The sequence below is a fragment of the Pinus tabuliformis genome, chromosome 5_1 (assembly GCF_031772625.1).
Source record: "Pinus tabuliformis cultivar Carrire ecotype Pingquan chromosome 5_1, CPIR1, whole genome shotgun sequence".
NCBI classification, from domain to species: Eukaryota; Viridiplantae; Streptophyta; class Pinopsida; order Pinales; family Pinaceae; genus Pinus; species Pinus tabuliformis.
The window spans coordinates 896,879,560-896,892,309 of NC_142305.1; the positions used below are offsets into that span (position 1 = coordinate 896,879,560).

The 12,750-nt window shown below is 39.0% G+C and overlaps 1 protein-coding gene across 1 annotated transcript in view; it reads left to right on the plus strand.

Moving 5' to 3' along the window:
- The first annotated feature begins 2,045 nt into the window (after positions 1-2,045).
- The window catches only part of LOC149167701 (myosin heavy chain-like protein), a 90,390-nt gene continuing 79,685 nt past the window's right edge, over positions 2,046-12,750 (plus strand). Inside the window, exon 1 of the mRNA XM_089433099.1 lies at positions 2,046-2,721. Within this exon, the coding sequence (XP_089289225.1) occupies positions 2,409-2,721 (313 nt within the window). The 5' untranslated portion in view covers positions 2,046-2,408. The remainder of the gene's footprint in view (positions 2,722-12,750) is intronic.

The following is a 12,750-nucleotide window of genomic DNA, read 5'->3' on the forward strand; positions in this document are numbered from 1 at the left end:
CCTACCCTATTAGATTCTTTGATGGGGCGTCGACAAGGGGTCTATGTTGATGTGGAGCTTTTATCAAGCTCTGCCTTGCTTGTGCATATCGTTTCTACTGGCACAAAGGTTGTGGGACCAATTGCCACACTGAGGTTGTGGCTCTGTGGCGGGTGCTCTAGTGTGCGGTATGGCTTGCTATTGATAAGATCTAGATCGTCATGGATCCAAAAAAATCATCGAATGGGTGCAGGGGATGAACTCTCTCGAGGTCCCTCTCCTTCACCATTGGATGACCAATATAATGTCTATTCTTCCATCCTTCCTCAACATCTCTTTTCATCATGTGGATCGTGAGAAAAATATGGAGGCATACACCCTTTCTAAGCATGGGGTTCCTCTTCTCCGTGGACTGATATTTTTTGAATTCCTGCTTGACAGATCGGTTTGCGAGTCAGGCTCCTTCACAACCTAGAACAAGATGGTTTTTGCCTCTTTTTCTGGTCTCTTTTTGTCATGAGCCCAAGATGTTTTCTTTTGGCTTTCCTCTGATGCCCCTCTTTGGGTGGGCTCGGGTCCTTTTTGTTTTTTCAATGTATTGTAGCTACATTTCTGTTTTAATTTTGGTCTTGTTTGGTTCTTTGTAGATATACACTTGTAATTCCTGAGATGTATGCTGTTGTTGTCCCTATCTTTTTCACAAATGTATGTAAACTCCTCTTTAAATTTTAATCAAGGATATTTTGTTTTTGTTTTTGTTTTTGTTTTTGTTTTTGTTTTTTGTTTTTTTGTTTTTTTGTTTTGTTTTGTTTTTTTGTTTTTTTTTTTTTGTTTTTGTTTTTGTTTTTTTGTTTTGTTTTTGTTTTGTTTTTTTTTTTTTGTTGAAAAAAGGTGGCATAAAAAGTGTCACAAACCTCTTAACATTTAGGGCGAGGACTAGAAAAGCTGGCCAAATTTAAAGGTTGAGTTCCATCTAACCAACCCTATAATGTTAATTTGGAATAAATAAAGAACTTTATCCTTCAAGGTTTCAATGACCTAGTGGAGCGACAAGAGTTGTAATCATAACAAGGACTTAAAAAGTACAAGCCAACAAATGGTCGCATATGTTTGAGCATAAAACTTGCACTAAATGTAAGATTGAATAAGTTGTAGAGGCTCAATTTGAAATAGAAAGTTGGTAACATAGGCTTCAATCGATTCAGAAGCCCATTTTGGTGATGAGAAGGCTTTCTTCTCTTCATCATTGACCCTAGGTGGCCTAGCTTTAGGACATAATCTCTAGTATCTAGGAGCGCCTTAGATCAAGTGCATATTATATAGAAAAAAATGAATTGTAAAACATCTCTTCGAGTTATGCGACTTTACTGAAATAGAATATGATTGGGTATAGAAATTCTGCAACTCTTCTCTCCCTCATTTATCGAAAAGGCACCCTATGAGAGAATATACTTCCTTAGGCCATTCGGTGCAGTGTGACATGACATATTATTATAATTAAAATCCTCTTTTACCAATGGGATAGAAGGAATGCATGCCTATTTAGGCATTTTTAGTGTAACAAGTGCTTTATTTGCCAAAATACACTTTAATTTGTGCAAACCTCCACATATGGATCCAGGGACATGTCTAAAAAGTGGAAATAAAGATGACTCATCTATACCAATTATTGAAATTTTGAAACAAAGTACCTTCCACCATAAACATGAAACCCCTTACCAACTCCTTACATATTTTGCTCATTTTCATTAATTAGAAAACCTTCCTTGACATTCAATTAGTCATTTTTCTTTTTATTTATCTATGTTAAAGCTATTTTTAACCTAGTGGAAGTTAAAATAGTTTCATTCATTCTCCTATAATGTTAGAGTTCACATATTAGATATCTTTGTTGTTCCACCCCCAAAAAGACATTGCACCATACATATATATGGTTTTGAAGGAGATTTCGTTAGAGTGCAAAATGCCACTCATTACTCTTGTCATCATGGGAGGATTTTGTGAAGTTAATAGGTTAAAAAATGACGCGAGATATCGCATGGACACTTCAATGTTTCTATACCTGCGTGGACCTCGTGCATCACAATGGCACGCTGCAATTTGGGCATCGGTTGTGTGTGACCCCACCATGTTGGTGCACATAAATCATCGCTGTGCCAAAGCAAAATCGCTGTGCCAGAGCAAAAGCCAACCTCATTTTGACGTGGCTCAGTGGAGGGGCGACGAACCAGAAGGAAGGAGAAGGTGAACCAGAAGGAAGGAGAAGGCGGGGTGTTGCCTTAGACTCAAATTGATGCCACAACAAACTGGAGACAACATTGCCTTTGGAATTTAATCGAAGTGCAGCATATGCTTGTCCATCAATTGCTTCTTCAGTTTCAATTTCATTTGGGCGAAAGCTTGTTTAATTGAGGATCAATCAGTGAAGGATGCTGGGAAGAAGCACGGAAAGGAAATTTGGGAGAAGGGCATCGATTCAACCTCTCCCTTCCCTCAGGGATAAAGATAAAGAGAACGAAGATCCCTCCTCTCGAGGAGTAGGAGGGCCGGAATTAGATGAGGATGGTAGTGAGGAGCAGAGGGTGGTGTTGCCACAATCGAGTTCTCGCATAAGTAGAGACACACAGGAGCCTTTCATGGGCATTAAGGCGCGCCGCAAGACTTCGATGAACCGCCAGTTCCGGGGAGACTATCTCAATGTCGCATCCAATCAGGTCATCCTCAAACTCCTCGAAAAGCAAGGTTCTCTTCTAAATTCTCTTCAACCCAATTTAAGTAAATTCATTCATTCATCTTTTCTTTTGAAGCATTATCCCTATGACTCTAGAATTTCATATTTTCATACAGCATTCGTGGCAACTATCAAAGAAAATAAGCTGACAAGAGACCAGGCAAACAAACTATGTTCATCCCCTATGATGAACTGACTAATAGTATTCTTCTAAATGATCAACCATGGAAATTCCAAGTATTGCCCAACCAGGTTCAAATTGTCAATTGAAGTATGAATTACCTAACCCAAGAAGTATGAATTGATTCATCTGCACTCTCATCTTCTTCTTTTATTGGAAGTGCTTCAATAAACATGTCCCAACAGGCTGCACCACAAGGATCAGACTTCCGGATCTAAGGGTATTCACTATTTAGTCTACCCCTTCAAATTTTCCCAGAACTAACATCCTGCCTCATCTCGTTGAAATTTATGTATTCAAGCGGGGCAAATCGCAGTACACTATATTTGTTCCAGCATCTTTGTTTAATTTGTCCAAAGCGGGACTTAAATTGTGTCTTTCACTCTGGCATACAAGTCCATTATGTGGAGTCAATAATATTTTCTGATCTCGTCCTCTAGTTATGCTTTCTTTCCCAAGAATTAATTTGTGTATTTACGAATTAGGTATCATGTCTAAGTTCCCAGAGACTTGTTATTAATTTGTGGCCTATGGCATCTTATGTAGCGTTTCTAGGGATTTGTGATTATAAACCAAACCTTAATTTTTTTACTTTTGGATCTGGTTAGTTAAATATAGCTCAACGATCATGTGTTGACACCCTTCCATATATGAGATCTGACATGCAAGCATTTGAACCAGCATAATGGTTGGTTACGGGACTTGGGGGCTGCATATTCCTATAAAGCAGTTATCATGTATTCATATTGGATCATCTTGGGTCTGGTTATGCATAGCTCGTATGGGGATATGCTGAAAGGCAAGGACGTTTTTAGAGTCTAGACATTATATAAGTGAATTTGAAATTTGTTCATATTTCATGTACAATTATTACACTAGACAGCTGTGTACTCTGTTATCTACTGCTAGCATACTTTGCTTGTTATATTCTGTTCTCCTGGTATATGCTTCATATTATGGTCATTTTCTGTTCTAATTATATATACAATATCCAAATCTCGGGGCTCATACTTGAGTATTTTAGCAAGAGATCTTGCTACTACTGGAGAGTAAAGTAAATATAGAAAGCTGCAGATATACAGAATTTTATCACCAACAATATGAAATGTACTACTGTTTTTGTCCTTTAAATCTCTCTTTAGCTTGCTGTTGTGATATGTTATCTTCAACTTCAAAGTGATGGTTGGTTGATGATTGATTGGATGCTTGTTACATTTTGTCTCTCTACGTTTACAGTTTTCCTTAAGAGTTTCTTGCACCTTTAGATGGATATCACTAATATGTCTGACAAGTTTCTTTGTAGTGCAACTTCTTCCTCTGAACGCTTGGGCTGAGTGTTCTATACGACCATGTCCAATGGTGCTTGAGGTTGGAACCCTAAAGATGCCCAGTGCATTCACAAGAGATTTGTGGATGATTCTGTTGTTACTGTGCTCCATGTATGGTGAAGTCACACAACTTGGAGTTGCATGTAGAATCAACGACTCAGGAAAACTAGACATAAACATGACTATATATTGGCTTCTAAAAAACCATGAATGATGAAACATAAATAAAAAACAGGGAAGGTAATCTCAAGAAAACAAAGTGAACTTATTGACCAAAATCAAGTCTGACTGAGTTTGACTAGTAGTTTTGACTTGGCTTGCGAGCTCAGAGTATTGAGTCAACTTGGTAGTACTCACAGAGTTATAGAGTCTGGTTTCTATGATATATTTTAGCTGTTCATTCCATGTCTTTAAGTGTTGATGATTGTATCTTTAGGGCAGTTGCTCTATCTTCCCTACCACTTTTGTCTTTCTGTTATTTTGTAGAGGAAAGGTAGTGCTCTTCTTGATCTTCATATCCATGAAAATCAGTTTTTTTGAGAATGACCTAAGGACCTGCTTTCCCTGTTTGATATTATTATGTTAGCAAACTGAATTTTGCCCAGACATGTGTAAAGAACAAGTTGCAGTTTGCTGCCTTGCTATGGTATTCCTGATTGGAACTAAAATTGGCATCTGTATCAAGAATAACCTGGATGTAGGCATTCTTCTTCAGGGCAGTTGAGCATGGAGATAGATTCCCATAGTTGGCAGTGTCAACAAAGTATCTATGGCCAACTTTTTAGTGGCTGATTTAACAATGCTACAGAATGTATCCCTTCTGACTGATTTCTCTATTTCTATTTCTGTTTTAGGCAGTGTTGCATGAAGTGGGTCAAAAGTGCCATTTTCCAAAAATCTTCGGAAGCGAAGTGTGTGTGTATATATATATATATATTTATATATTATTTTGCATTTATATTAAAAACCATCCAGAATGCCAAATTAGTTGCAGAAAATACGAAAACATGCATATTTGTACATAAATCAAGATAGAAATGACATCCATAGTACATTAATGATTAATTATTCGAGAATCACCATCTAGATTCTAGCAATTACCAACAAACATCAATTTTTAAAGCATATCACAGATAGTAAAAGGTAAAAAGTATCAAAATTTCAAGCATATAATAAAAAGCAGACCATTAAATGTTAAAACATTCAAATAACTTATCAAGCAACTGTCAACATGGCCAAGTAGTAATGCTTACAAAATAGGCCACCACCATCTGCACACTGTGAATCTATTTACTAATCTCTGCTCCTTGGTACACCACCACGACTGCTGTGTGGGCCTCCATGTGGTGGCAGTGAAGTAGATTGTGGCCATGGAACTAAAGATGAAGCCCCTGCTACTGATGTTGAGGGAACAATGGCACTGGATGGGGTTGACATCTCAATGTGATCATCATCGTCTTGAATAAGAGCATCCTCTAATTGCTCTAAATAAAACACCTTGTCGTCCCAATTATCCTTCTTTGGATTTTTATCCCAAACCTTTAAGTCTTTATTTGTCGTTGCCTCCTCATAGTAGTGGGACAACAATCTCAAGTTGTAATGAACATAAACCAAGCTCTTTGCTTGATTTAATACAACTTGTTTCCTTTGACACCGTGGATGAAACTATAAGTGCTCCAACACCTCTCAGTAGAAGAAGTGTTCACCACCTATGAGAGCACCCATATTGCCAAGTAGAATTGGAGCAGCATTGCCATGCATGTTACACCACTCAAAGAGAAGACAAATTGCCTTGATCTGTAACTACATGATTGGTCCCAAAGGCACCAGTGCCAAGGATGTAGTTGCTCAACTGTCTCTGTATGGGATCACATTCTGCCTCCTCAGGGACTAATTTATCCAATGCTTTTATATAATCAACCTGAACCTCTAGATCTTGGTGTCGTTTTCTTTTGGTCCCCCCACTAGGTGTTGGTGATGAAAGTGATGATACATGAGAGTATTTAGGTGTAAGAACCCTATGCTAAGGCATGCAGTGGGATGTTTAGCATTTCTTATCGTTTTTCCACCTTTGAACAAATATAATTATACAAGTTGATATCTTTAGGCTCAACAATGTCTTTAATCTGCCCCAACATGCCATCCATCTGCCTGTACGCCTCCCCAATTATTGGCTGATCTGAATCTGTAGATTTAATCATGTGATAAATTGGCTTGGTGAATTGCAAAACTTATTTAATCTGTGACCAAAAGTGGCTGTCAAGAACAGTGTCCTTCACTACATTAACACCATCTCTATCAGTGCTCATGTCATCCCAAGAATTACATGTCACCATAGCACTTAAAGCTTGTCTCACCTTCAATAGGTGCCTAAAAGTGAGGTAATAGCTTGCAAATCTAGTTTTTGCAATCTTAAGTAGCTGCAACTTGGAGTAAGTGCCATAAAAGTAATTAACCCTTGTATGCCCTGTGACAAATTGAATGAGTTGCTTCCCTTTGTTGTACAACTGATTAATCCATCCACATTCTTTATGCTTCACAATATCATGCATCAAAAGGTTCAATGTGTGCACCAAGGACCTCGACCGAAAGATGTGTGGTTGACACCGCTCAATGATTTTTCTTGCTCCCTTACAATTTGCTGCATTATCGATGATTACTTGAACCACATTATTAGGACCAACATCATTAATTGTTTTCAATAGGAGATTTGTGATGTTTTGAGAAGACGTAGTGATGGAGGAAGAGTCATGACTTGCAAGCAACACTGCACCGTTAGCAGAAACACCAAGAACATTTATCAAATGTTGGTTTCTAACATTTGTCCAACCATCTGATATAATGGATACTCCACAATCCACCCACTCATCTGTAAACTGTTGATTTTTGTAGCTGTGGTTGGTCGTCATAATTAAATATTTTAGCCCTTCAAATATATAAGACATGTTCTTCATGTCAGCGTCAAAAGAGAGGGAATTTTGAATTTATAAAATTGAAATTTTGGCTCCAAAACATAAAATCGACCCTCCAAGAAGTCAGGTCAGGTGCCCCTATAGTCACACCAATTCTGTTTTTTTTATCTCTATATAAAGGTCATTTCGTCCTCCTTTTGACAGACCAACTCGGATCAAGTAATATCTTCTGTTTATTGCGTACTGCGTACGAAGGAGAAGAAGGAAGGCCAAGCTCATCTGAAGAAGAAGAAGAAGTTTCTGTGACAGCAAACCAAAGTCTCCTGAGGCAGACCTAGTTTGAGAGAGAGCCAGTTGAACAAGTTTATGCACAGTCTGAGGCCAAACCAGTCTTTGAAGCAGACCGAATTTCTGAGGCTCTAAGTCAGGCCTAATCTCTGTAGAAGGCCGAATTTCTGTGACAGGCAAAAGGCCAAATCTCCTGGACAGTTTGACCTCTGTTATCTAAGGCCAGTTATTGTCAGTTTGACCAGGTGTGACCTGGACTTTGTTTTGACTGAAAAGATTGTTTGTATCTCCTGTTGAACTGAACAATTTCTCTAAGGAAAAGGTTGCTGGGTTTTTCCCCCATGTGGGTTTTCCCAGGGTAAAATATTGGTGTCTCTTGTTTTGCTCTCTTTATGATCCTACTGTCATAAATGTTATTGTTGATGTCTACTGTGTAATTGCTTAATGATGAATAAAAAAATATGAAAAGGATTAAATTAGTAGAAGTAATTATCAGTTTATGAGACCTATGAAAATCAACATGGTATCAGAGCATGGGTGAAAGAGCAACCTTACCAAGTCTTGAAGAAAACTAAGGAATCCTCAGTCAAGTAAGGAAGTTTGCCCTAGAAGTAATCAAGCTACCTGTCTGCTGTTCAAAGCAAATCCAAGCCTTTATCTCTCCTTGAAGAAGGGCTGAATGTCATAGATAGGAAGCTGAGAGACCTTAAGATTAAACAAGGCTGAAAATATCTGAGGTAAAGGCTCAGCCCGAGCCTCAGAGGGATGAAATTATCAGAAGGCTGAAAGGCCTTAGTTTGAATCTTAGGTAGGACGTAAAGGCCTCAGAAGCTGGGTGCAGGAGGCTGAGAGACTTCAGATTGTCCTTAGGAAGATTGATCAAGGCCGAAAGCCCTCAAGGATTGGGTATATTAGGTTGCAGATCAAGGGAACTCAAACTCTTGACAATTCAAATCAGTAATGCCTTAGAAAATTATGGACAGAAGGTGCAAATGATGATTCTTTGAAGATCATTCAAATGTTCCTACTATTGTTGTAATCAAGAGAAGGCCTGAAGACATCATTTGAAGCAGTCTGCAAGAAGATCAAGAATGCTAATTGGAGGTCAAATTCTTTCTCCAAGATCAGGCTAAGTACACCTTACTCCTAGGCATGATTTCTTCTATCTGGCAGACCAATATTGTTTAGATAATCCTTGTTTGATAGAGTGAAATTCTAGGCGAAATTCCTTGCATTTCTGAACTGAGACTCGTGGCATTTATGGACAAGATTTCTCCTTGATTGGAAGGCCGAGAGCAAGAGCAATTATGGGTGTGATTATCATTGTTTGAAAGGCTGAGAATTATTACTTTTTCTAGACATGATCTCTTGCTGTTGATAGGCCGAAACTCCATTTGTTTGAGCAGGCCAAGAACCTTATATTGCTGAACAAAGACTTGATCATTGTTTGGCCAGAACTTAAAGTCAAATTTTGGGCATTCATTCACAGGAGGAAGTTAAGAAGGAATGAACATGAGCAAGCAGTATTGTCATAAGACTGACTGAGCCAATAGGACAAATTGTCAAGTATGGATGTTGCATACTGTTATTCAGGAAGATGTTGCAAGGAAGCTAGTCAAGCATGTCACTAATGTAAGGGATGAACTATGCAAAATTCCTATACCTATGCCAAGAATATTTGGCAACCTGAAGTGAGATATATTGGATTGAAGTTTTGAGGACCTATGTTTCCTTTGGAAATGTTGCATTACATTTCATAGTGTGTTCAGAAGCAGGATGTTGTGAACCTTGAAAGATGCCATGCATATACTGCTAGTTGAGGTTATGTTGGAAAAGATATGTTGTAATGGACTATTAACCTTGATACGTCCTTGATTGATTCATGACAATGATGGATTTCATCACAGGCATAAGGGATTTTATGGTTTTGGGCATTTGGATATGGAAAGAAATCTTGCATATGACAAAGGTGTAGATAAAAATGGAAATCTAGGGTTTGTAAACCCTAGCAGACTAGAAGGCTTGGATAAGAAAGCCCTAGGGTTTGTAAATAAAACCCTAGAGCTAGACCTAGATCCATGTTTCCGCTGAAAGAAGAAAAACCTAGCTCATGCAAGGAAGGAATGACATCATGCTGATGATGAGGACGAGGTTGATGATAAGTTTGTAGATGGATTTCTGTGATTTCTGCAAAGAAGGCAATGATCAAGAGGGAGCTGACAAATTCCTTTCAATCCTCAAAGATAAGTATTTTATATCTCTCTTCCTTGATTATTATTGCTTTATTATTAGTTAGCCTCTTGTCTTTGTTTCTTTTTGCTGGGTCATAATCATTTCTTCCATGACCTCCTAGTGAGGGTTGCAGGTACATCATAAAGGCTGCCAAGGCTTTGGCAGCAGATGAAAGCATTGGGAAGAATGAAGCAAAGCTTGTGACAAGAGGATTCTCCTAGTATGATTTGTGTTCAAGAGGGAGAAGTTGTACTAACATCTAGAACTATGCCTAATAACTGGAAGAGATCCTAGTTTAGAGGGAGTAGGCAGGCCAACAAGTTTGAAGGATGCCATAATGAAGACTGTGTCGAGATCCAAAGAAGGTCAATGGTGAATTCCAAGTAGATCTACAAGTATGCAGTAGATGGCAACATAGAGAAGTACAAAGAAAGATTCGAGTATTCTCCCAAAAAGAGGGAGAAGATTATGACAAGACATTTACTCCAGTTGTCAGGTACACTTCTGTTAGAACTATTATTATTACTTTGAAAATTGCACCAGGTGGGTGCGGAGATTGCTTTCCTCAATGGAATAATTGATGAAGAATAAGTGTACATGGAGCTACCTCAGGGCTTTAAGGTACATGAGAAGAAGTCTCATGATTGTAGACTAAAGAAGGCTTTGTACAGACTTTGGTTATGGTATTCTTGGTTTGATGGATATCTGATGAATCTTGGTTGATCTTATATGACTTGTTTCAGACGGGAGCAGAAGGACTCACATGACATAGGAGCAACAGTGGCAGGAGGATTTTCTTCCGTGATAGAGGGAGCTGTCAACCTCCGCTTCAGTGTGAGAGAGAGTTGACCTCTTAGTTTGATATGAAGGATCTTTGTTGGATACTTTACTTCTTAGAACTAGTAGTATGGCAAAAACAGGAGGGAGTAGCCAAGATTGCCACAATAGGATATGTTTCAGTGTGAGAGGAAGCACCCAGTCATGGTGACCAAAAAGTAGTTGTGGCACATGTGTTGAGGTACCTGCATGTACAATTAGATGTGCATTTAGGAGTACAACTGCAGAGATATATAGATTCAGATTGGGCAGAGAGTGCTGAAGACAGGAAGAGGAACATCGGGATGATGATTCAGTTTGGATTTTGCTTAGGTAAGTAGCAGACATCTGTCGCACTCAAGACTGCAAAGGTTGAGTATATTGCAACTAGTTTGGCGAGTTGTGAAGCAGCGTGGCTTCAGTAACTACACAAGATTGTTTGATTAGGTGTAGGAGACGACCATGATGATAGGTCGAAGCGCATTGAGATCAAGTATTCAACATGGTATAGAAGGGAGTAGTGAAGTTCCAATGCATTTCTACTATCGAGCAGGTTGCTGACATTCTCACAAAATCTCTATCCCTGGGTGAAGTTTGTATACTTCAGGGACATACTTGAGAAGTTTGTACGCTTCAAGGACAAGCTTGAGAAGTTTGTACACTTTAGGGACAAACTTGAGAAGTTTGTATACTTCAGGGACAAGTTGGAGTGGTTAAGAATGTTTTTCTTGGTTAGAGGGGGTGTTGATGTTGTTGCATCAAGGGGCAAACATTCTCCCTAGGTCAGAACATAGACAGGTCAAAGTATTGACCAGGTGCCACAAAATGTGGTTAGGGAGAATGGCCCAAAGAGCATCAAGGCCTGGAGTGCTCCCTAGGTGGGCGAGTGAGTGCCTCTAGCATCGGGCAGGAGGGTTACCATTCAGTTAGCATGTAGGACTAGTAATAGCCCAGGGTTTCACCATATGTCACAGGTGTTGACCAAGTTCCAAGGGACGACTTGGATAATTGGTGAATGGCAGGTGACGACTTGTTGAGCATGATGCTGATGCTGGATGCTTTCCATAGGTGGTGGATAGATACATCAACATAACTAGCTCATTCAACCTTTTCCTAGAGAATTATTTCAACAAGAGAACATCTGATGAAGTCATTATGAATACCTTACTAGCTAAGAGGGAGTGTTGATTTTTTTGTAGCTATGGTCGGTTTTCATAATTAAATATTTTAACCCTTCAAATATATAAGACCTGTTCTTCATGTTAGCTTCAAAAGAGAGGGAATTTTGAATTTATAAAATTGAAATTTTGGCTCCAAAACATAAAGTCGGCCCTCCAAGAAGTCAGGTTGGCCTGCCCCTATAGTCACACCAATTCGGTTTATTGGATCTCTATGTAAAGGTTATTTCGTCGTCCTTTTGAGAGACCAACTCGGATCAAGTAAGATTTTTTGTTTATTGGATATGAAGGAGAAGAAGGAAGGTTGAGCTCATCTGAAGAAGAAGAATTTTTTGTGACAACAAACCAAAGTCTCTTGAGGCAGACCGAGTTTGAGAGAGAGCCAGTGGAATGAGTTTATACACAGTCTAAGGCAAAGCCAACCTTTGAAGCATATTGAATTTCTAAGGCTCTAGGTCAGACCTAATCTTTGCAGAAGGCCGAATTTCTGGAATAGGTAGAAGGCCAAATTTCCTGGACAGTTTGACCTCTGTTTTTAGAGGCCAGTTATGGGCAGTTTGACCAGGTGTGACTTGGATTTTGTTTATGATTAGTTGACCTTGTTTTGACTCAAAAGATTAGATGTATCTCTTGTTGAATTAAACAATTTCTCTAAGGAAAAAGGTTGTTGGGTTTTTCCCATGTGGGTTTTCCTAGGGTAAAATATTGGTGTCTCTAGTTTGGCTGTCTCTTTATGATCCTACTATCATAAATGTTACTGTTGATGTCTTCTGTGTAATTGCTTAATGATGAATAAATAAAATATGAAAAAGGATTAAATCATTAGAAGTAATTATTAGTTTAGAACACTGTTTTAAGATTCGGCCCGCTCGGAACCGACTCGGCTGAGTTGGTCCGAGTCTCACCGGGTTGACTCAGCCTGTGAACCGGTTCGGTCGGCCGGGTTATTACCGAGCCGGTCGAGTTGTCTAACAACTCGATCGGCTCAGTAATAACCCGGCCGGCTCGGCCGAGTCCGAGCCTACTCAGCTGGGTTGGAGACAACAGTATAAAAGTGATATTTATGACATATGTTTATGACAATATTGCTTGACAGCAATATAAA